A 24247-nucleotide genomic window follows, 5' to 3' on the forward strand; every position below is an offset into this window, starting at 1 on the left:
CAATGCAAAAATGAGAATGACCTTTTGAGTAAACACCAGCTATTTAAAGCTAAACCATGATTGTGTTCCTCTGTGAAAGGGCAGGTGGGCTCAAATGGGGTGGTGGGATGGCGGGGAGGGGAGTGCATCTCCTGGATGTTGTGTGCATTTCATTAGGAAGGAATGATGGCACTGATATGGTGCACTGTGTATTGGATATGAGGTGGCCTCAATGTCTTTCTGAAATCCTAGCTTGATAGGTGACTCCCGTCTTTGGAAACTCATAAGCCGGTGATGAGGATGTGCATGAAAGCCATGATAGATATTCTGTGTCCTAAATCAAAGTCAAAAGATCAAAAGTCACTTGCACAACTATTGCTTTCCATGCAGAACCAGATACACACTGTAGAACACACTGACTACAATGCAGGCTATTATGCAACATCTGCATTAGTTCCATTGAGCTGTGAGTATGGTAATAGGTTTCAATCAGACATCAGTTAACATTTTGGTAATATTCACATAGTTTGTGTTAGCCAAGGTACAGTTGGCTGTTTTCAAGTTTTCCTCTCTAAAGTCCTCATTACTGTTGTTTACCCCCTCCTGGATCTCCATGTAATCGGACTTACTAATGGTAGAGGCACTTCTACTTTTCTTTAGGTCAGGGGAGGATGGGATCTTTGGACAGCTTGTCACTTGCAAGTATTGGGCCTGCTCCTCTCCCTCTGTCTCCCGGTGGTAGAAGTAGTTGAAATTGGACACAATGACAGGGACTGGTAAGGCAATAGTTAACACACCTGCAATTGCACATAGGGAACCCACTATCTTTCCCCCAATGGTAGTTGGAACCATGTCTCCATAGCCTACAGTTGTCATGGAGACGACTGCCCACCAGAAGGCATCTGGGATGCTGGGGAACTGGGACTCTCGCTCATCGGCCTCTGCAAAATAGACAGCACTAGAGAAAAGGATGACCCCTATGAAGAGAAAGAATATCAGGAGGCCCAATTCTCTCATGCTGGCTTTGAGGGTCTGACCTAGAATCTGGAGACCTTTGGAGTGTCTGGACAACTTGAAAATCCTAAAGACTCTTACCAACCGGATGACACGGAGGATGGCCAGTGACATGGCCTGCTGGCCTTGCTGAGCGTCCTCTGGCTTCTCGGCCAACTCTGTCCCCAGGGTGATGAAGTAGGGGATGATGGCCACAATGTCAATGATGTTCATGATGTTGGTGAAGAAGCCGGCTTTGCTGGGACAGGCAAAGAACCTCACCAAGAATTCAAAGGAGAACCAGATGATGCAGAGTGTCTCTACAATGAAGAAAGGGTCTGTGAAGGAAGTGGACTGCTGGTACCCGATGGTGCTGTTGGAATAGGTGTGGAAGGTCACCCCACCACCATGCATGTCTTCATTCTCATCCCGGAAGATGGGCAATGTTTCCAGACAGAAGCTGACAATTGAGATCAGAATCACCATGACAGACACAATAGCTATAATCCTGGCAGGCCCTGAGCTCTCTGGGTATTCAAAGAGAAGCCACACTTGTCTCTGAAACTCATTTTCAGGCAGAGGACGCTCTTCCTCCTTGATGTAGCCTTCATCTTCCCGAAACATCTCCATCGCTTCTTCTCCCAGCTCATAAAACCGAATTTCTTCAGAGAATATATCTAAGGGCACATTCACAGGTCGCCTCAATCGGCCCCCCGACTGGTAGTAGTACAAAATGGCATCAAAGCTAGGGCGGTTCCGATCGAAAAAGTACTCATTTCGGAGGGGGTCAAAGTACCTCATTCGTTTCTTTGGGTCCCCTAAGAGGGTCTCTGGAAACTGGGCTAAGGTCTTTAGCTGGGTCTCAAACCGCAGCCCTGAGATGTTGATCACCACCCTCTCACAGCACTCGTGGTCTGCCTCTGGGTCATAGGTGTCCTGGGGGTGCCCAGGGAGGGCAGCAGCCTCGTCTGCTGGGTCTCCGGTGGCCACTGTCATAATTGGGACTGAGAAGCGCCTCACGCTATGCCTTTCAGCTGCCTGGTGGCAGGGAGCTCAGGGTGCTGCTACTGGCCCCAGGAAGCACAGGAGCATTGGCCTGGTCTCCTGCAGGAGAGCCCCGAGAGCTCTCTGAGAGCTGGAGAGACAGCCTCGCTTGGCTGAAAGACAGAGGCAGTTATTGACATGCGGCTACTCAGCATTGGCAGCCCGACATGGGTTGCCACTTTTTGTCTCCCATCTCTCAGCCAAGAGTTCAGAAACATGATCACCACCACCACAACGACAAAGCAAAATGTACTTTCACCTTGTAACTTGTCTGGGGATCAGGGGGAGCAGGTAGCAATCTCTCAAGGAACCTCTGGAATGCCCTGCACTGGGGGAAGGTGGCTGGTACAGGCCCACTTGTACCACACAGGCTTCGTGGAGCATAACCCCATGCTAATAGGTTAAAAGTGGACCCTCTCCCAGGTGCTGCACTAATGTCTCAGATATTCGTACCCAGGGAGGTGTTCACGGTGGGGGATCTTGGGCCTGGGTCTTCCTCATTGGCCTCTACCCTAATGATTCTACACAAGGTTGTTATTAAATGATAGATTGATTTACCTGACCAGACAGGAACCTGAAGCTCTCTTCCTTGCAGAGCTGATCAGATGCTGCAGGAATCTTAGATGCACAAACAGGCAGCCCAACTCCCCATCACGTCTTCTCACTCCAGCTAGAAATAATGGTGAGTCATTCTGGGCAGGAGGGCAGATTCTGGGTCCTGGAGGTGAGCTCTAGGACTGGGCTGGGCTGGAGGGGGGATGTGATGCCTGGCCAGGGGCATGCGGGACTTGAAGACAGCCGAGCATGGGCCTGGAGCCTTTTGAAGGAAGGAGGCAAGATGCAAAGCTCAGCAAAAGCTGGAGTCCTGGCTGTCCTCAGGAGGTGTGACGTTGCCTGGAAAAAAACAGCAGCAAGGTGGAACCAGGGCATTTGGGCAGCTGGTGCCAAGATTTAGGAGGGTCTAGCAGCTTCCCTCATGGGAGGTGACAGGCCCCCATGCCCACCCTCCATTCTGATGCCAGACCTGAGGACTATCCCTCAGCCTTCCTGCCTCTTCTGGGCAGGCTTCCCATCAGCTTGAAGCACTTTCTCCCAGGGAGCAAGACTCAGGCTTAGCTGGGCCTGCCTTATCCAAGGGCCACCCTGGGTTGATCCAGGTCCCTAGTCCCCAGCTGCTCTCAGGAAGGACTCTGGAAGAAGCACTCCTACCCCCACATGTCAGGGCACAGCAGCTCCCAAGAGGAGGGCTTAGCTCACTGCAGCCTGTCTACAAGCTCTGACCTCAGCCAGTCCTGGAAAAGAAGCACCCCACCCCCCCAGCACACACAGACTGCTTCAGAGCGCATCTAGGGAGACCCCACACAACAAAGTCGGCACTGTACGAAAGCTGGATGAACTTACTCTCCCTCCGGGATCCCTGGGCCGCAGGCCTCCCTCTGAGCCGGGTGGCATTTGAGCTGGGCAGTCGCTCGACCACTGATTCCTCCCCCAAGAGAAAATCCCTCACATCTCCTCAGCAGGGAGCACAGAACAAACGCTCAGCCTGCCTAGCTGTGAGGCTGCTTGGCAGCAGCGAGAGGGGGAGCCTGGAGGAAGCCGGCTTCCGGACTGGCCCCCTGCCGACCCAATCCCGCAGGCCCCAGGGCGGGGAGGGGTCTGGGCCCTCTCCCCATCGCCCCGGGCTCCGGCCGGGATTCCGTCCGGCCCGCTCACCGCTCGCCTCGGCGCAGAGGACCAGACCCTCCCGCTGGCCGCGGCCGCTAGCGCCACCTTAACCCCCTCCTGCCCGCGCGGTCGGCTCCTGCTGCGGGCCCGAGCGCAGCTCAGCTCTTAAGCCCCCGGGGTCCAGCCGAGGGACCGCCGAGGCTCAGTCTCCACCCAAAAATCCCGGAACCCGATCTCTGGGGGTGGGGAGTAGCCGGCGCCAGGCTGCTGCCCCAGATCTCAGCTTCCTTTTAAGCGCGGGGGCTCGGCTGCAGCCCACGGCCCCAGCGAAGGGGAAAGCCCTCTCTGCAGCAAAGCTGTTTGTTATTCTGTGCCGTAGAGGCGAATGCAGCCCGGCCGTCCCAAGTGGTTCAGGACCTCCAACCCGCGCTATTTACCAGACTTGGTTATGCTGCCAGCTGCACTTCCCACCACCCACCAGCTCCTCTCCGTGCCCTCCGCCCCGCGCCACGCAAACCCCAGAGGGTCCCAAGCCCATTCTGTGCACTCTTCTTGAGCAGGGTGCAAGTTCCCCTTTATCTCCCCGGTCCAGGACTTGCCGAGCGGACTGCAGTGGTCGGCAAGGGCTTGCCCGCCCGGGACTCAGCCCGAGCCTGCTGCGCTGCAGGCTGCGCCGCCGGATGCCCCGCAGCCCCTCTGGGCGCCGCCGCCGGGCAGGGAAGGCAGCACGCGCCACGCAACGCCCCGACACGGATTTACCCTTCCGGATGGGCACCGGGGCCTCCATGTTCCTGGGTTACGGCCAGCGCCGGCAGAACCCCAGCAGCGGGCGGCGGCGGGGTGCGGGCGGCCAGCCGGGAGCCGGCTCTGCAGATCCGCGGGCGGCGCGTACGGAGCTCCCGGCCGCCGCCCGCAGCCGCACCGCGCCACGCAGCGCCGCACCTGGCTCCACGGCGAACTCGAATTAAAGGGGCCGGTGGGGGCCAGGGCTGGGGCGGCAAACTGCCAGCCGCCGCCACCGAGCTCGTCACCTCGTTGGCCCCCGGGCCTCAGCCCCCACCCCGCGAGGAAAACATTCTTTGGCAGAGCCCGGCTTACTAACCAGAACCTCCAGGAGAGCTCAGCTGGGTGCTGCTGGGCCGGGGAGACTGGGGAGGGCAGAAGTTGAGGGGCGCTGGTGAGAGGCTCCTGCCAACGTAATGAAGTAGGCAAGGAGGAGATAATCAATAGCAGCTATCCCAGGCCCACGGCGGGATCCAGCCCCGCGGGAGACGTGTTGCTATTACTGTGGTGCCGCCAGACAGGATCGGCAGACCCCTTTCTTGCCCTTTCTCCCGCCGTGGCGACCCCTTCTCCAGATCGGCTTCCCACCTCCCTGTTACCCAGCAAAGATTTGGCTTCGCAGGGAAATGCAGCAGGTGCGGTCCGCAGTGTGGCAGAAACTCTTCTGCTGTATTCGCCCCCACCGACAGGAGCCGCAGGAACAGGCAGCACTGCAGAGCTGGCCCTCTCCACTCCCCGACTCCCTCCCCCAGGGCCCGGGCAGGGAAGGCTGGGGGACACGCTGCTGCCCTTGGGAAGAGTCAGCTACTCACAAAACGGGCCCTCTGGCAGAACTTGCAAAGCCAGCTGGCCCACGGGGCTCTGAACTTGGGAGTGCAGCTTACAGCACCCTAGGTGGGCAGACGGGGATGCCCTTTGCTTTTGGGAAATGTGTGTGGGCAGCCCAGCCTGCCTTCTGCCTAGATAGGGCATCTGAGAAGGTCCAGGGTGCTTTGGGGAGGCATAAGACAGCCTCAAGCCCCTGCTAGTTCTGTTCTCCAGGTCCCTGTCAGGGTCACCTAGACAGGTGTGCCAAACAGTGGTGGTTCCTTGAGATCAGACTGCGGTAGATATGGAGCTCTGGATTCAGAGGGGCTCTAGCACTGGGAAGTCCCCACTGGGCCCTCCCCCACCCTCCCGCCAGGAAAACCTCCTCTCTATGTGTGTGCCTCATGGGGAGAGCCCCAAAAGCCCATGAGGCCCGACTCCGGATTCTGGCATTTCGTAGTGGTAGTCTGTGAGGTGTGGTTGAAGACTGGGAGCCTGCCTAGAGCTGCAGGGGGTGGTCTAGGAGGGCAGTGGCCTCCAGGAGCCTGAAGGATGACAGATGACTATAGAGAAGGGCTGGTATGGTTTGGAGTCCCTTGAACCTGGCCTGTCAGTGTCCCAGTCAGTGAACGGCTCGGGTGTTTTGGAGGCAGCCAGATGGAAGCGTAAATCCCTAACAGTTACTAGGTAAGTTATTTCACTTCTCTGGGCACCAGTGTCCTCCTCTGAAAAATCAGGATGCCCCTAAGGGTATGGTGAGGTTTTAATTGTTGAATGAGTTTAGCATCCAGCAGACACTGAATACATGATGATTTCTCTGCTCTGCTTCCTTGTGAAACTCTCCTCATAGCTCTCAGCCTCCAGCATAGCTCTGGGGTGTTTCTCCAGGCTCCCAATCACCAGGTCCTTGTTGCCCTATTCCCTCTGCTTCCCAGATTGCCCCACCCTCTACTCTCCCTGAGATCTCATCATTCCCACCCCTCTACCAAATTGACCGCCAGTTCCCTTCCCTATATACTCTTTTTGAAAGCCTCCCCTGACCAGCACCAAGGGGCTCTGTTTCTCCGACTTGGCACACTGAGTTCTCCTGTCATTTAAAGTCAGATAATCCTGTGTGGCCAAAGTCAGATGCTTTATCCATTTGATCATATGTATATATTTCCTTTGCCTTCCTTCTTGAGAACAGAAGCTGTGGACAGAGAAAAGCCCTTGAAGGAGAATCAATTGTCATAATTGGTGACATGGGCTTACCATGTGTCAGACCCTGTGCTAAGCACTTCTAACCCAGGGCAACATTTAATCTTCACAGCCCTAGAAGTTAGTGTATACATTAGTACCATTTTATAGGAAAGGAAATGGAGGCAGTGAGAGGTGAAATCACCTGCCTGAGGTTAATAAGTGGTGACTCTAGGACTGGAATTAGTTCTTTGTGATTCCAGGACATGTGCCCTTAGCTCCCACACCACACTGTGCAGGTAGAATGAGTAGCCCTTGAATTTCATTTCCCTCTTTGAGATCTTCCTCTGACCTCTGCTTCTATTTTGTGACTTGGCCTCAGGGGTATGTTGTCCTCTCTCTGTCCTTTAAACTTAAGTGTGAACAACAACAAAAAAAGAAATTAACTAAAGAAGGAAAAAAAAAAAAAAGAACCATCATAACAGTTGTTCAGGCACATTTCAGGGCTTCTGCCCTGAAAAGTATCTGTCAGTACCTTGGTTTGGCAGTGCTGTGTAGGAAAAGAACTCAGGCCCTATTCCCAGCACTGACACTTGCTAGCTGTATGAACTTGAGCAAGTTATTGACACTCTCTGAGCCTCCTACTGTTCGTTTCCTAGTTGGTTGAATAGGAGAGCAAAGCTACTTTACAGGGTAATAAGGACAAAATTAATATAAAGAATGGACAGCCAGCTAACTTAACTGAGCCCCCTTTCCAGTTCTGTGGTGGGCTCCATTTCTGATTTTTGGCCACACAATAGCAGCCAGAGTGTCCCTTGATCCTTTCCCTGGGCAGGGTGAAAATCCCCAAAGACCACTCCCTTCCCTTTGGTTTGGTTTCCTGCTTGAGAGCCAGGCCTTGCCCTCAGCAGAGGGAAGGACTGTGGTGGCTGTCACAGTGAGTGATTGGTGACTACGGTCATCTAAAAGAAGAGTTTATAACTGTGTGTGCATACACACCCACACCCACACAGAGGGACTGGAGGCAGAATCTCTTAGTTCTTCCCATTTGTGAATCTTCTCAGGTGTCACTCCCAGGGAACCAGCTCCCCTTCCTGGCATGACTGCCACTTCTGCTTGATGCTCCCCACCAGCCCACTCACCCATGTGCTGGCACAGTCTGCACTCACCCATAGGTAGGCAGGGCAGGAGGACACTGGACTGACAGCCCTCCAGAGATCATTTGATTTAATTCTTGCCACCAGCCAATGGGAAATATATCATTGTCTCTATTTTACAGATGAAGATACTGAAGCTCAGAGACGACCAAGGTAATTTAGCTGGTTAGTAGTGAGGCTGGAACAGAACTCAAGATTGTGTGACTTTATAAGTCACCATGCCATTCTACTGCCCACTTTTACTGTTAGCTCGGTGCCAGGCCTCTGGGCTCAATTTCTGGTCTCAGGAACAGAGATTCCCCAGGGGTCCTCTCTCCTGGAGGCAACCTGACTTCACGCCAATCTGGTTTAGAAGGGAGTTGGTGCTGGTGATTAACTGTTCATACCTTAACTGAGGGCCTTGAGGCAGTGGTGGTGCAAGAGTCAGGACCCAAAGGCTCCCAAAGGGGAGGACAAGGCAAGGCATCTGACCAGGACTGCAGTCTGTGTGACCCAAGCTCACTCACTTGACCTTTCTGTGTAGCAGTTTACTAATTAAATAGGTAGGACACTAGGCCCCCCTACCCCCTTGCTTCATAGGCTTAAAGAGAGAGTGAGGAAGGAAGGAAGGGAGGAAGGAAGGAAGGAAAGAAGGAAGGAAGGAAGGAGGGGGCAAAGGAGGGAAGGAAGGAGGGAAATGGACCTTCATTGTTAGTGTGTGTTAACATGTCTTTGGTTAGGACTACAGAGGATTAATACCTATGGAGGTGCATGGAGAAGCAAAGCCTGGTCAGTGTGGAACAGGACTCTGTTAATGTCACTGTTGTTGCTGATGTTGTGGTTGTGCATCTGCCTGACGTTTGAGAACTTCCCTTGGAAGTGGCATGGGCCTCCACTCCAGCCCACTACTTACCTCCAAAGTCAAGGTCAGCCTCCTGCAGGAAGGCTTCTCAGATTAACTTCAGCTGCCTCTAAGGGGCTCCTTCATGGATGCCTGGGCCTTGGCTCCCGTCTTGAATGAGCTGCTACACACTCATCTCACTGCAATATTGGCTAAATAAAAGAATATGTTCTTTTATTACAGGGTGGCTCATGCCTATAATCCCAGCAACTTGGGAGGCTGAGGTGGGAGGATTGCTTGAGGCCAGGAATTCAGTATCAGCCTAGGCAACATAGGCAACATAAGGCTCCACCTCTAAAAATTTTTTTAAAAATTAGCTGGGCATAATAGCTTGTCCCTGTAGTTCCAGCTACTCGGGAGGCTGAGGTGAGAGGATCATTTGAGCCCAGGAATTTGAGGCTGCAGTGAGCCATGATCATGCCACTGCACTCCAGCCTGGCTGACAGAGCAAGATCCTGTCTTGGGGAAAAAAAAAAAAAAAAAAAAAAGGCTGGGTGTAGTGGTTCATGCCCTTAATTCTAACACTTTGGGAGGCTGAGGCAGGCAGATTGCTTGAGTCCAGGAATTTGAGATCAGCCTGGGCAACAAGGTGAAACCCCATCTCTACAAAAAATAGAAAAATTAGCCAGCACGGTGGTGCATGTCTGTAGACCCAGCTGCTCGGGAGGCTGAGGTGGGAGGATCAGCTGAGCCCCAGGGAGGTGGAGGCTGCAGTGAGCTGAGATTGCGCCACTGCACAACAGCCTGGGTGACAGGGTGAGAACCTGTCTCAAATAAATAAATAAATAAATAAATAAAAAAAATAAAAGAACATGTTAAGGAATGGCTAATGAGGGTAGTCCCTCCCTCACGGTTTGGAGCTGCTGCTCTGGTTCAAGCAGTGTGCTGGTTGTCTTACCATGAGGCCCCCACTACTAATACTCAAAGGCAGAATAGCAAAGTGGTGGAAATACAGTCACGTATCACTTAACGATGGGGCTACGTCCTGAGAAATGTGTAAGGTGATCTCATCATTGTGCAAACATCATAGAGTACTTACACAAACCTAGATGGTATAGCCTGTCACACATCCAGGCTGTATGGTACAGCCTTTTGCCCTACGCTACAAACCTGTACAGCATGTTACTGTGCTGAATAGTGCAGGTGATTGTAACACAGGGGTAACAACATTCACCCAGTTGCCCAAACCAGAAACCTGGATGTCCTTATCAACACTTTTCTTCCTCCTTCACCCGACACACTCCATATGCAGCCAATCACTTGGCCTTGGTGTCTGTTTGCTTCTCTCTGATTCCCTCTCCCTCCCCATGTCACCCTGGTTCAAGCCACCAGCAAGCACAGTCTGGGCCACTGCAACCCCTGTTGGTCCTGTCTTCAGACTTGCTCCCCTCTGGTCTCTTCCCCCCACAGTTGCTATAGAGACCCTGCTAAAGTGCAGGTAGGATCTGTCACCTCTTCAACTCCTCATTGGCACCCTATTGCTAGGATCAACCTGCATTTCCTAAAAGGCGAGCAAAGTCTTTCATGATCTGATGTTCCCCTGTCTTCCCTCTAAACCCCCATCCTGGAAGTCCACACTGGCATCACATTAAACGGCCTTGAAGGCTCTAACTGGCTGAAAACAGACAGGTTAGGTTAAGACTTGAAGTCAGACAGGCCTGGGGTGGAGCCCCTCCTCCACTGCTTGGCACTCACATGGCCTTTGGTGGGGTGTTTTTCCTCTCTGAGTCTCAGGTTCCAATCTGTAAAATGGGATTAATAATGCCCAGTGCATGCTCTGAGGATTAAATGAGATAGTGTGCCCAAGGTGTTTATCTCAGTGACTTCCAGGAAGGTATCAAGAAATGTGAGCTTCCAGATGGTTCCAGGTGTTTCTGCTTTGACTCCAGCAGCCTCCTGGCCAGAAATCCCTGCCTTCCTCCTTCCCTGTCACTTCAATGACTGCTTCTGACACTCAACTCATGTCACATCCTCCACGGAGGCTTTCTCAACCCTCTTCCTGGTCTCTACCCACCAACTCTATGCTCCAGACACAGATCTGTCACACCAAGTCCTGAGGGGCCTGTGTCCATCCCCACGTGGTCTTCCACTAGGTGGAAGCACCCTGAGGGCAGGGCCATGTCTCTTCTGCCTTGCATACTGGTGTCTGGTCTAGGCTGGGCACAGAGAAGCTGCCCTGGCAGTGTTTGTGAACCAGCAAACACCAGCAGATGTACGGCCTCTATGGTGCCCACAGCTTAACTGCCTCTTCTTGCCTTTCAGCCCCTAGACTTGGTGTCCTTAGAGGGCCCTCACTTACAAAGAAATTTGAGTTGCCACAGGGCCAGCCAGGGGCTATTTCTGACTCTTGCCCAAGAGGCTGAGAGGGGTCAAGAGGGAAGACCAGCCTTGCACCAGTCATCACTGCCAGGAGGAGGATGCACCAGGCAGCCCCTGTATCAGACGTTAGCAGGGCAGGGAGGAGGGTTTCCTAGAGCTGGTGGCTCCCTCTCTATTTTACAGAGAGGTTAAGTATCTTGTTCGGGGTCACCCAGCCAGTCCAGGCAAGAACCAGGGTTTGAACTCAGGCACTGTGGCTCCAGAATTCATGCTCCTATCCATCCTGCTGTGTTGTTCTCATAGAGTGTTTGGGTATACTGTGGGCTGAACCTGGTCCTGTCCAGTAGTCACTCTGTGCTTTAAGGTCTCCTAAGCACCCATGGTCTTCCAGCTTCTGCTCACATGTGCTTATTGCCTCCTACCAGGGGTCATTCCAACTTTGGACAGAGCTAACTTTTCAGTTGCCTTTGTGGACCAGGCATTATCCTTCTTGAAGCTTTCACTCAGGCTTCTCTACCCACCTGTGGCCATACAGAGCAATTCTTCCTCCCCTCCCCTGCACCTTGCAGACATCAGCACTTTACAAAGTTGAAAACAGTGGCCAGAAGCTCTGTGGCTTCTCTTCTTTGAGGTCATTATTCCCAGGTCCTTAACTCTTCCTTACATGCTGTGGCTTGAGGTCTTGCACCACCCTGGCCATCCTCTGAAGTTTTCTAACTTCAAAGTGGGCCATGTATCAAAGTCTCCAGAGAAGAACACTTTGACCCTGGTGTGGCCCAGTTAGTCCAGAAGGGCAGACAGTATCACTGCTTTTACTTCATAAATGTAACCTAAAGCAGGTTGACGCCTTAGTGTCTGCGTTATGTGGCTGAATTAGCTGGGCCTGAAGGTTACTCTAAGCCCCAGGTCCTTCTCTCCCTTTTATGGCCTTTGGTCAGTAGAGAAGAGGAATAGAATAGAAAAACAAGAAGCAACTTGATATCATGGAAAGGCCCTTGACCTGCCAGTTCCTGTCCTGACTTTATTACCAGGTGACCTGGTAAGTCACTTCCCCTCTTTGGGCCCCTGTTTCTTCATCTGTAAAATGGGAAAACTGGGCTACTTCTTGTTCTATGATTCGTTCTTCAACTTTACCTGGCCGAGGAGTGGGAGCCCTAAGCAGACGAATGCATGTATCTCCCTTATCTCCACTGGCACCGTAGGTCCTCCTACTGTCACTATTTTACTGAGAGGACATCAAGGCTCAGAGGTCACAGGACCTGCTTAAGGTCGCACGGCTCTAGGAGTGGCAGAGCTGGGATCCCAGCCCAGGCCTTGCTGACCCCCACATCAACGGTTCCCCCATCACATCTCACTGCCTGTTTAAGAAGGGAGAAAGGACTTTCGAAGACGCCAAATCATTTTGAAAATGAATCCTGCAAACATTCCAAACAGTGCAAACCTGATGCTCAGTGCATCTTAATGATGTTCTCTGAGTCCAAGAGGGGTCATTACAAAGGGAACACAGGGAATCTTTGACTCTGAGGCCTTGCAGAAAGGAGGCTGAAACTGCAGTGAGGAGTTTCCTGAAGTTGAATCTGAGGAAAATGACTGGCTTTACTGGAAGTCTGATGGCCTAAAGCACCCACAGGTGACCTGTAAGAACAGAGCAGGGCCTGCCTGCCATGCACCACTTACCTAGGGCCTTACCCGAATGCTAAGGAAGTAGAATTAGAGGTGCGAAAGACTAGGTAGAAAACAATTGGATAAAAAAATGTGTTTGTTGATTGGAGTAAGCTCTTGTGTGGAGAGGCAGTGGCGCTTGCCCTGGGAACTCAAATCTGAGGCTCTGGAGTGACTCAGCCTCTCTGGCTCAAATATTTTTATTTTTATTTTAAACATACATATGTTCTGAATTTCTTAAAAGAACAAAACATTCTAAGTCCCCTACTCCCGAACTCTCCTGCTAGAAGGAGGTTCAAGTTGGTCACTAGAATGGGGCTATTAGAAAGATTTTCTTTGCCACCAGATGTTCTGCTCCTGATCTTCCTTAAAGGCAATACCTTGGCACTACTTGTTAGTGTCAGCAGCAGGATGCTTTGGTGCTTTGATGGACCAAAGTCTTTGAAGCAGGGGAGGGAAAGGTAGAGGACAGAAGGTGGCTAAAGCATCCTGGCATTCCTGGTATTGCAGAGCCAACGTGTATCTGGAAGAGTACAGGGAAGATGACTTAGGAGCAGAAGAGAGCCTGGGGCACAAAGGACAACTAGGAGGAGGGACAGAGGGTTGGGGACGCCTGGGGTGGAGAACCCCTGTGGTTTCCGTGGCTGGCGACCAGGAGTCTTGGGATGCTTGCTTGTCGCCTGAAATTCCAGGATCATCCAACAGTGCCCCCCAGTGGCCACATGGGTGCAGGGACGTGCCCAAGGAAGTGGAAACCAGATGGGAGGAGAAAAGGGCCTCACTAACTCAGAAAAAGAGAAAACTGACGTCCTTTCTGCCCTCAGGTGTGGTGTAGGGCTCCCCAGGGGTCTTTGGACCTGGGCAGAGCCATGCTTTAAGGGTCCTGCATGCCCCAAAGGAATTCCTCTCTTCTCTGAACTCTGGCCATTAGAATCTGCTGGATTAAACCAGGGATTTCATAACCTGCAGATCCCCAAGTCAGCCTGGAGAGATGGGGCATCTGTAGCCCCCGGCCCAGGTTTCACTTCCTGAGATGATGAGGGGCTGGGAATGCAGCCCCACCCCCACCCCCACCACCCAGGTGCATCTAGTCAGGGTCAGGGCCCATGGCAGTTGTCAGGTCAGCTCTGTGGGACAGCAGTGGAGAGAGCAGTGGAGAGGATGGAAGTCAGAAGGTGACTTCAAAAGAAGGCATCTTCAAAAGTCCTTTTTCCCCTTTTAAACAGGCAGTGAGATGTGATGGGGGATCCGTTGATATGGGGATCAGTGAGGCCTGGGCTGGGATCCCAGCTCTGCCACTTACTAGAGCCGTGCAACCTTGAGCAGGAAGTCATAAGAGTGACTTCCTAGGGGGCTGCATACCACTTCCCTTCTCTTCCAGCCGCACCTCTCCGAAGTCCAGGAGCTTTCAGGAAATAAGCAAAAGTTTAAGAAACATGGGACCCCAGAGTTAGATCATAAAGAAGCCAGCATGGTTCCTAAGAAAAAAACAACAGAGCCTGGGAACAAGGGTCTAACTGAAACTCTCCAGGCTATGTGAGAAGGATAATTCCTAACAGAGGCAGGTGCTATGTTCACTCCCTTTCAACAGTTACAGAAACAAGCTTGGTGAGGCTGAGTAGCTTGCCAGTAGCCACATAGCCAGCAGCTGGGTGCAAAAGGCAGGAGCTGAGTCATGGTCTGTCCTCTAGCCCCAGCTCTAAACCAGGCATCGAGCCAAGCACTGTGGGGGACACACAGAGTGTGGCACAGAGGAGGTGATTGATAAATACTAGTTCCTTCCTTAGAAGGATAGATACTGAAGCAGAGTTGTCAACAATTGACTCTAACCCAAGGCAGAATGAATTGGCTTAAATAGAAGAATAAAGTACAAAAGCACCTAATAAGAGGAAAACCTTCACTAAGGATGGACATTGAGAGATGTCTTTACGGAGGAGCAGAATGTCCAAAGACCCCGAAAGAGGTGTTGAGGTGAGGTTTGGGCATTCTGCATGCGCAATCTGCATGCCTCGCCGCCTGCTTCATTCATTCACTCCCTGGAGAAGGGCTCTCTGGAACAGCCTATCTCACACTGTGTGAGGAGGGATTTTGAGGATTTTGTTCGCTCCTGTACCCCCAGTGCCTGGAGCACTCTGGGTGCTTAATACATAAATACCAAATGGGTGAGTGGATTCCAGGAAAAAGGCACAACAGGGACAGACCAGAGAAGCAGCCTCATCTGTGCCAGGGACTCTGCACCAGATGGAGCGCCAGGAGCGAGCAGTGTGGGAGGACGTGGTGAGATGAGAGGTCGATGGGGGAAGGCTGAGAAAGGCCTTGAAGTCATGCTGAGGAGTTCGGGTTGTCCTGTAGGTGACAGAGAGCCATTGAGAGTTCTGAGAGGGAGAGACACGATCCAAGCTATGTTTCAGAAAGATAACTTGGGAAATGTAGAGTGTAGTGGAAAGGATGGATCTGAGAGCAGAAGCAGGAAATGGGTAAGGAGGAGGTTGCTTCACCTCAGAGATGTCAAGGGTCTGGACTCAGGCCATTTGTTCAATGGGTGAATGGTAGAAGGGATGAAGGCAATGGTGAAGAGAAAAGCACCAAAAGGGAAACACTATAGGGGGTGTAGTGAGATGGAACAGGGAGAGAGACTGTGGAGGCCTTCGCAGGGCTTCAGAGGGGTGGTGTGTGCAGTGCATGTGCACCTGTGTGTGTGCACTCATGCATGTGTCGAGGGATGGAGCTCACATGGTGGGCAGTTCTGGCATACATGGGGGTTTGTGGGGCTGCTCTGATGGGCCTGTTCCTTGTCAACAGGGCAGATGGCAATGCTGGCCTGATGCTCAGGAGAGAGGTTGAGGGTAGGGAATGGAGAGTTGAGAGTCATCATCATGGAGGGGTCGTTGAAGCCAAGGGTGAGAATGAGATCCCCCAGGATGAGATGGAGTGAGAAGAGCAGGGAGGGGCCGGGTGCAGTGGCTCATGCCTGTAATCCCAGCATCTGGGGAGGCCAAAGCGGGAGGACTGCTTGAGGCCAGGAGTTTGAAACCAGCTTGTACAACACAGTGAGACCTTGCCTCTACAAAAAATAATTTAAAAAATTGTCTGAGCAGGATGGCACCCACCTGTAGTCCTAGTTACTTGGGAGCCTGAGGTGGGAGGATCACTTGAGTCCAGGAGTTCGAGGTTACAGTGAGCTATGATCACACCACCACACTCCTGGCTGAGATGTGACTCCTGTCAGTGTGTGAGAAAAGGCACTTTGTCCTCTTTTAATTCCCCTCTGGAGAGTGGAGCCTAGAACCCTGACTGCCTCTGACCTTGCCATCCAGTTGGGGTGTGGCTCTGGAATATGAGCACCTTTCCTCCGTTCTTTCCCTGTGGACTTGCTGCTCTGTGTGGGTTTCCTTTCCTTTCGGAGGTAGGATGGGGAGGCCTGGGTGGCCCTCAGATGACAAAAAGACCCAGAAGAGCCATGAAAAGAACATAAGGAGAGGATGGAGAGGGTAGAGAGCCCTGCTCAGGTGCACTGAACATCATGACTTGGAGTCTAATTGGCAGCTCAAACATGGCATATCCCAAACTAAACTCTTGCTTCCTTCCCATGCCCCCATACCTGAACCCCCATCCGTCTGGGTAGCACCACTTCTCCCTCATCCAGTTGCTCAGGCCCAAATCCCGGGACAGCCTTTGGTTAATCCAGCAGGGATTCCTATGGCCTCTGCTTTCAGACCATCTTCTGAACTAGATGTCTTATCTCCTCTGGCAGGCGAAGCAAACTGGCCCCAGACACTCTCCTCTCACTTGGTCTCTTCACAGGTCTCCCTGTTCCTATTCACGCCCTCGCAGAAGCCAGAGTAATTTTAAAAACAACATGAATCGAGTTGTTTTATGTCTTTGTTCAAAGTCCAATGGTTGTTCACTGCTCTCAGAACTAAACCTGAAGTCCTATGGCCCAGAAGGCTCTGTACCATCTGTCCCCTGGACATCTTTCTGACTTCATTTCCAACCACCCTCTGCAGCTGCCTCCTTGCTGGTCTCCACACCCAGAGAATGCATCCCTGTGACCTGGCTGTCCCCACTCTGGGAGACTACCCCCAAACATGCTCATGACTTGCTCCCTTCCTTTATGGGGCCTCTGCTGACACATTACTTCCCAGGAGATGCCTGGAATACATTGGGAAAACGAATGGATGCATGTATGATAATACCTGTTTTAACCTTGTGCCTGGCACATGGGAGGTTCTTGCAAGCTCTCCTGTCTCGGCTATGAAATCTGCTTCCACTCCCAAAGGCATGGCTGGTTCTTTGTAAAGGAGGCCCCACCTACACAGAGAAGGTGGAGATCAGCTCTGCAGAAAGGACAGACACACGAGCTGCCACTGGACGCCAGAGGGCGCCGCATGCAGCGGCATCTGCACACTGCGGTTCGGGCGGCGCTGCTGCAATCTGGGAGGGCTGCAGCCGTCAACGCCCACGCAGCAGGGAGAGACCAGGACTGGACAGCCACTGGCAGGGCTTCTGAACCAGCCGCGCCTGGCTCCCTGCGCATCCCCCATCCCAGGTCCTAAGGGCTCTAAATAAAAGGTCAGGGGAGATTTTGAGGGTATGATTTTTTTTCGCCACCTATTTGTTAAGGCCTTAAACCCCAGCACCTTCAGTCACCTGAGGTCACATCTCTGACAACACCTCCCCTTCCGCATTCTAAAAATACAGAACCCAGAAACAGAAGCTTTAGTGAGGTAAAGTAACCTACACCCTCTGCCTGACAAACCCCTTAGCCCTTCCCTGGACAGCTCCCAGTCTCTCGAAGCCGACTTCATGTCCTAGGAGACCACCTTTCCCTGTTCAAGTGCCCTGTAGCAAATGGTGCTGTGAACTGCCATTGTGTGAGCTTCCTGAGAGCAGGTTAGTGAGAGAGAGAGAGAGAGAGAGAGAGAGAGAGAGAGAGAGAGAGGAGATTGAGATTTGGTGGGTATGCAGGGCAAGGAGGCTCCTATTAGACTTCTCAGCCCCCAGACCAAATTGGATATCCCTAACATAGCCCTGTCCTCACACATCCCGGTCTCTCCTTCCAGACTCTCTTTTCTCCTTTCGCTCTGTGTGAACCCTGTCAGGCAGGTTAGCCTTGGAGGCTCTCAGTGTGGACAGCGTCTTAGAGATCACCTCACTGTACTTGGGCGCACCCAGCAAACACAGGTCCCAGGAACTCACTGATCACCGCCCCATCCACAGCCCAGGTCCTCCTGTTGTTTTGTGGTCTACTGTGATTGGTGGGAATATCTGCCCACCATAGCAAGCAAACTCTGTCTCCCAGGCATGACTGCCCATCGTCTCACCTGTTTTTCCCATTGCGCCTTCTCAGAGGTGAAGGGTGTGCTGCTAAGAACCTGACTTGGCAGAAGGCCAGAGGGCAGGGCTGGGTAGGGCTGGGCAGGGCAGGGTAGGGTGTGAACGGTGAGCTGTTAGTCTAGGCAGGGCATGAATGAATGGTGAGCTGTTGGCCTAACCAATGGATGGTCTGAGGTGAGGATGCAGGGTGGAATGAGTGCCAGGACCGGGTCAAGGTAGCATTTGACGTGGATAAAGTCAGTCTCCTAGGTGCTCCTGTCTTCCACATAGCTCCTGATTTTTGTTCATTCTCACTGAAAGCTCCTTTTAAAATATCCTCCCCACACACCGCCAGGGGCCCCGCATGTTGGATCATCTTGCCTGCAAAACAAACTGCTCTTATTATGTAATGATGAGTGAATGCGTCTATCCACCGTTAACAACCTGAACATTTGTAACAACCAACATAGCTTCTGGCTGGAGAGAGAGGCTGTGCACTGCCTCACTCTCACTAAAGTGTGAGAATTCAGCCCCAAGTAGAGTCTCTTGACATTCTGTTTTGCTTGGGCAGCCTTGTCACATGTAACAGTGTGACTTTCTCTCAGGCTTCTTGAAATTCTAAAATAATGGAAGCGCCTCCATATGACCCTCTTGGACAACCAATCTCTGGGGATTCCTGGGTGCGGATACCGGCTTTGGTGTCAGACTTGCTCTGTCCTGCAGAGTCCCACTTCTTGTTTTCTGGTTGGGTAGGGGTTCATTAGCTATTTTTTTAATTGTGTCGATAAAAAATGGATTAGTATGCTAATTTTAACCATAGCTTTCACATGGCATAATGCCTCAGCCCAATAAAATACATAAAATTGTATATACAGCCTGATTATAACTTTATTGAAAAGCAACAAGGGGTAGGATTTCTAGCCATGGCAGAGTGAAGATAAAATTATACGCTTATATTAGAAAAGAAGATCTTACATCAATGACCTCTTTTCCAACTTAAGAAACTAGAAAAAGGAGAGCAAATGAAACCGAAAATTAGCAGAAGGAAGGAAGTAATAAAGATTAGAATGGAAATTGATAAAACAGAGAACAATAGATAAAATCAATGAAATCAAAACTGGTACTTTGAGAAGATTAATAAAATAGATAAGTGTCTAGCCAGTCTAACCAGAAAAAAGAGAAATAACCAATACCAGAAATGAGAGAGATGACATTACTATTAATTCTACAGACCTTAAAAGGACAATAAAGGAAATTCTAAACAACTTTATGCTAATAAATTGGACAACTTGGTTGAAATGGAGAAATTCTGTGAGAGACATAAACTACCAAAGCTCAGAAAAAGGAAACAAATAACCCAGTACCCCATAGTTATTTAAAAAATAAATATGTAGTTTAAAGCCTGCTTAGTTTTAACTAATTTTCTTAGTTAAGAACAAAAATTCCAGGTTCAGATGGCTAAACTGACTAATGCTACCAAATGTTTAAGGAAGAAATAATTCTACACAAATTCTTTTAGAAAATAGAAAAGATAATACTTGTCAATCCATTATGTGAGACCAGCATTACACTGATACCAAAACCAGACAAAAACATCACCAGTAAAGAAAACTATAGGACAATATGCTTCATGAACATAGATGTACAAATGGAATAAAAACGTATCAAATCAAATACAAAATAACAAGAAAAGAATAATACTTCATGACCAAATGAGGTTTATCATAGAATACAAGGTTGGTTTGACTTCAAGAAATCAATGTAATTCACCATATGAAAAATATAAAAAAGCAAAACCACATGATCATCTTAATAGAGAAAAATGTTTGACAATATTCAATATTCACTTGTGATAACATCTTTCAGCAAACTAAGAAAAAAGGGAGTTGTTTTTCACCTCATAAAATGCATCTATGAAAAACCTGTAGCTAACATTGTACTTAATGATGAAAGACGAAATGCTTTCCTTCTAACATCAAGAAGACAAGGATTTCTGCTTTCACCATTTCTATTTAAGATTCTATTGGAGCATGAACCTAGTACAATAAGGTAAGGAAAAGAAATAAACAGCTTCTAGATTGGAAAGTAAGAAGCAAAATTGTCTTTATTCACAGGTTGGCATGGTTATTTATGTAGAAAATCCAATGAATCTACCAGAAAAGCTACTAGAATTCATAAGTGAGTTTAGAGAGATATCAGAATACAAGATCAATGTACAAAAATCAATCATATTTCTAAATACTAACAACAAACAATTATAAATTGAGATTTAAAAACCCCATTTACAATAGCATTAAAATATAAAATACTTAGGGACAAATCTGAAAAAGGATGTGAAAGACCTATACACTGAAAATTATGAAACATTAATGGTAAAAATGAAAGGCCTAGATAATTGGAAAAATAGACTGCATTCCAAGGTCAGAATATTATCAAGACATCACTTCTTCTCAAATTAATCAACGTATTCAATAGAATCTCAATAAAAATCTTGGCAGAATTTTTAACAGAAATTGACAAATTGAGCTATACATTACTGCAAAGAACCTAGAATAACCACTGCAACCAAGGCTGCAGTAATAAAAACAATGTGGTATTGGTGTCAAGATAGACAAATAGATCAATGGAGTAGTAAAGAAAGTCCATAAATTGATTCACACATATATGGACAATTGATTTTTTATAAAGACGCAAAGGTAGAAAGAAGTCTTTCAACAAATGGCACTGGAACAACTGAACAGCTATATGCAACATGAACACATGTACATAGACCTTTCCCTAATGTCATAAACAAAAATCAGCTCAAAATGAATCATTAGACCTAACCAAAAGAGCTAAAGCTATATACTTTCTAGAAAAAAACAGAAAATGTTTTGACCTTGTTACTCAAAGATGTCTTAGATATGACACTAAAGAAGCATGATGTATAAAAGAACAAATTGATAAATTAAACCTCGCTGAATTAAAAACATTTGCATTTAAAAGACACAATTAAGAAAATGAAAATATAGATCCAGGCTAGGAAAACATATTAGCAAATGCTACAAAAAATTATTTTTTGTAGAGACAAGGTCTCGCTATGTTGCGCAAGCTGGTTTCAAACTCCTGGCCTCAAGCAGTCCTCCCGCTTTGGCCTCCCAAAATGCTGGGATTATAGGCATGAGCCACCGCACCCGGCCCCTCTCTGCTCTTTTCACTCCATCTAACAAGGAACTCACATGCAGAATATATGAATAATTTCTATAACTCAGTAAAAAAGAAAAACAAATTTAAAAATGGGCAAGATAATTGAATAGACATTTCACCAAAGAACATATACTAATGGATAATAAGCACATGAAAAGATATTCCCATCATTAGTCATTATGAAATACAAATTAAAAGCACAATGATCAGAACAGTAAAGACAAAAAAAAAAAAGAAGCACAAGAAGATATCATACACACTACAAAACTGTAATATAAAAGACTGAGGATAACATCTGTTGGTGAGAATAGGGAGAAATTGAAACACTCATTCATTGTTGGTGAAAATGTAAAATGGTGAATCTACTTTGGTAAATAATTTGTAGTTTCTTTAAAAAGTTAAGCATACACCTACCATATTAGCAATTTATTTATAGGTATCCATCCAAGAGAAATAAAAACATATGTCCAAAGACTTATGTAAGAATACTTATAGCAAGAATAGTCAATATAGCCAGAAACAGAAAGGAGGAATCCAAATGTCCACCAACTGCTGGATTAACACAATGTGCTATATCCATACAATGGAATGCTATTCAGCAATAAAAAAGAAATAGACTACTGGTATATGCTATAACATGGATGAACCTCAAACATGCTAAGTGAAAGAAAACAGACATAAGAAACACATATTGTATGACTCCACTCCTGTGAAATTTCCAGAAATGCCACATCTATAGAGAAATAAAGCAGAACAGTGGTAGCCTGGGGCTTGGGGCGGGAGTAGGGATTGAATGAAAACCGGCAGGAGTGAACTTTTGGGGGTGATGGATATATAAATCTCTAAATTTACCAAAACATTAATACTGAGTCTAAAAATGAATGTATTTTGTACAGTATAAGTTATACCTCGATAAAGCTATTAAAACTACACAATAACAACTACTACTACACATGCTGGGAAAAATGATGGGAAAAATGTGCCAATATACCAAAAACGGTTATGTTGAGATCATGTTGCGAGTGGATTTTCTTTTTTATTTCTTAGATTTTCAATAATCTGCAATACATTTATCGTGAAAAATATGATAAGTGGCAAGTCTTGGGAGATGGAGGTTGATATTGGTGAAAAGTCTGATTGGAAAGGCATTCTTATTTTGAAGGTTCTTTCTAGGTCCCACGGCCATTTGGAAGTAATAAAATCAATAAGACTGGGGCTGCCAATAAAAAACCTTGGCATCATCCTGACTTCTTCCTCCTTCATTTTTAAGACTTCGTCTCCAAGTCTTGGCAATTCTTCTGTTAGAGTAGGGATAGTTCAGTTTCTTTCTGCCCATTCTGGCCACACACCCTTGCTCAGCCCTTGTCCCACTGCAGAAGCATTCTAACGGGTCTGCTAGCATTGTAAACACATTATTTGTAATGGGTAGGGAAATGCCCCACTACTTATTCCATATTGTAAAACCTCAATAATCAGAAGAGTGTGGTAGTCCCAGTACGTGAATAAACAGATCAATGGAATTGAATGGGAAGTTCAGACATAGCCTGAGTACATTTATAAATTTGTATAGATAAAGGTGACATCTCATATAACAATGAGAGTAGGGATGGCTTTTTAATAAATGGTGTAACGACTACTGAATAGCCATCCCACACCCTCTACCAGTGTAAACTCCAAATAAACTGAAGATTCAAATGTAAAAAGTAAAATTCTATTACTAGGAGAAATCTCAGGGAAGTATTTTATAATCATAAAGAATATCTTTCAATAGATGACTCACAATACTAAAGCCATAAAATAAAAAATTGATAAATTCAGTTACAAGAGCAACAAAACTTTTACATGGTAAAAATATGGTAAGAAAATTCAAAGAAAAATGATAAAGTGGGAAAAATATCTGTAACTCATCATCCAGACAAATGGCTAATCTCCTTCATATATAAAGAGCTGAAAGAAGTCAATAAGGTAAAAGGTAAGCAATACAATAAAACAGTGGGAAATGGCAATGAACAATCAGTCCACAGACAAAGAAGTGCATGTGTTCCTTAATATGTGAAAAGATACACTCCTTCACTCAAAATTAAGAGAAATACATATTAAAGCTACACTGAGACATCATATTTTTTGACCTATTGATTTGGCAAAAGTTCAAAAGCTTAACTATATATTTGTCTTTGCTGTGCTCTCAAGAAACAGGCCCTCTCATTCTTATATTGCAGGTGGGAGTGTTAATTGGTTCAGCCCCATGGAGGCCAGTTTGGCAACAGTTTTCAAAATTGCCAATACATTTACCCTTTGACCCAGAAATCACATTTCTGGGAATTTATTCTATGAATACACCTGAGTATATTAAAATGACATATGCACAAAGTCATTCATTGCTGCATGATCTGTAATAGTAAAAGACTGGAAACACCCCAACTGTCTATCACTAGAGGACTGGTAAAATAAACTGTGTTAGAGCCATACATGGAATACTATGCTACTATAAAAATGAAACAGGTGTATTTCTATGTTTTGATATAGAAAAAAGCTCTGGATATATTATAAAGTGAAAAAAAGCAAGGTAAACCAGTGTATTTAGTATGCTACTTTTGAGTATAAAAATCAGAGGAAGGGAAAGATATATTTGTATTTGTTCATATCTGCACAAAAAGTACTAGAACGATACACAAGAAATGAATCTCAGTGGTTATCTACAGGGATCATGGAATGGAGTGGACAGGGCAGAGTAAGAATGAGACATCTCAGTGTGTATCTTTTATAATTTATTATTATGGTTTTTTGATTTATGTGAAATATTACTATTCAAAACAAAAAGTAAAAATCTCTTGTAGTTCACCATTAACGCATGTTAGAAAACATACACACACAACCATGTTGAAATGTTGTTCCCACAGTCCACACAATCAAGTGTAAACTCCTACACCTGCCCTCAAGAGTCTCAATTTCCCAGCTTTATCTCAGCCCTCACCTCTACACAGGCCTCAGGCACCAGCCAGACCAGGCTGGTTCTGGTTCCGTGAGAACACCATGTGCTCTGGGACCTGAGTCTTTGTTTCTTCCACCTCCCTGCATGGAATTCCCAACCCTACCAGTTAATAACTTTCAAGACCTTCTTCCTGCATCTCCAGTGAAGTCTTAGTATAAGAAGAATGTGATGATGAGGATGATGATGATGATGACACCACTGTTTACTGGGCACCTATTGTGCTAGGCATTGCACTAAGTGCTTTATTGCATCTCATTTGATCTTACCATCAACCATGTGAAGGACAAA

The 24247-nt window shown here is 47.9% G+C and overlaps 1 protein-coding gene across 3 annotated transcripts in view; it reads right to left on the reverse strand.

The window, feature by feature from the left end:
- The window catches only part of KCNA2 (potassium voltage-gated channel subfamily A member 2), a 38214-nt gene that overhangs the window by 9197 nt on the left and 4770 nt on the right, over window positions 1-24247 (reverse strand). The window contains exons 1-3 of one of the 3 annotated variants that reach the window (XM_025400499.1): window positions 3418-3543; window positions 2575-2910; window positions 340-2129 (exon numbers count right to left, since the gene is read on the reverse strand). In XM_025400499.1, the coding sequence (XP_025256284.1) occupies window positions 469-1968 (1500 nt within the window). In that variant the 5' untranslated portion in view covers window positions 1969-2129; window positions 2575-2910; window positions 3418-3543 and the 3' untranslated portion in view covers window positions 340-468. Of the gene's footprint in view, window positions 1-339; window positions 2130-2574; window positions 2911-3417; window positions 3544-24247 lie in introns of those variants that run through there. The other 2 variants (XM_025400515.1, XM_025400508.1) reach the window with 2 other exon arrangements.

The sequence above is a fragment of the Theropithecus gelada genome, chromosome 1 (genome assembly GCF_003255815.1).
Source record: "Theropithecus gelada isolate Dixy chromosome 1, Tgel_1.0, whole genome shotgun sequence".
Classification (NCBI taxonomy): Eukaryota; Metazoa; Chordata; class Mammalia; order Primates; family Cercopithecidae; genus Theropithecus; species Theropithecus gelada.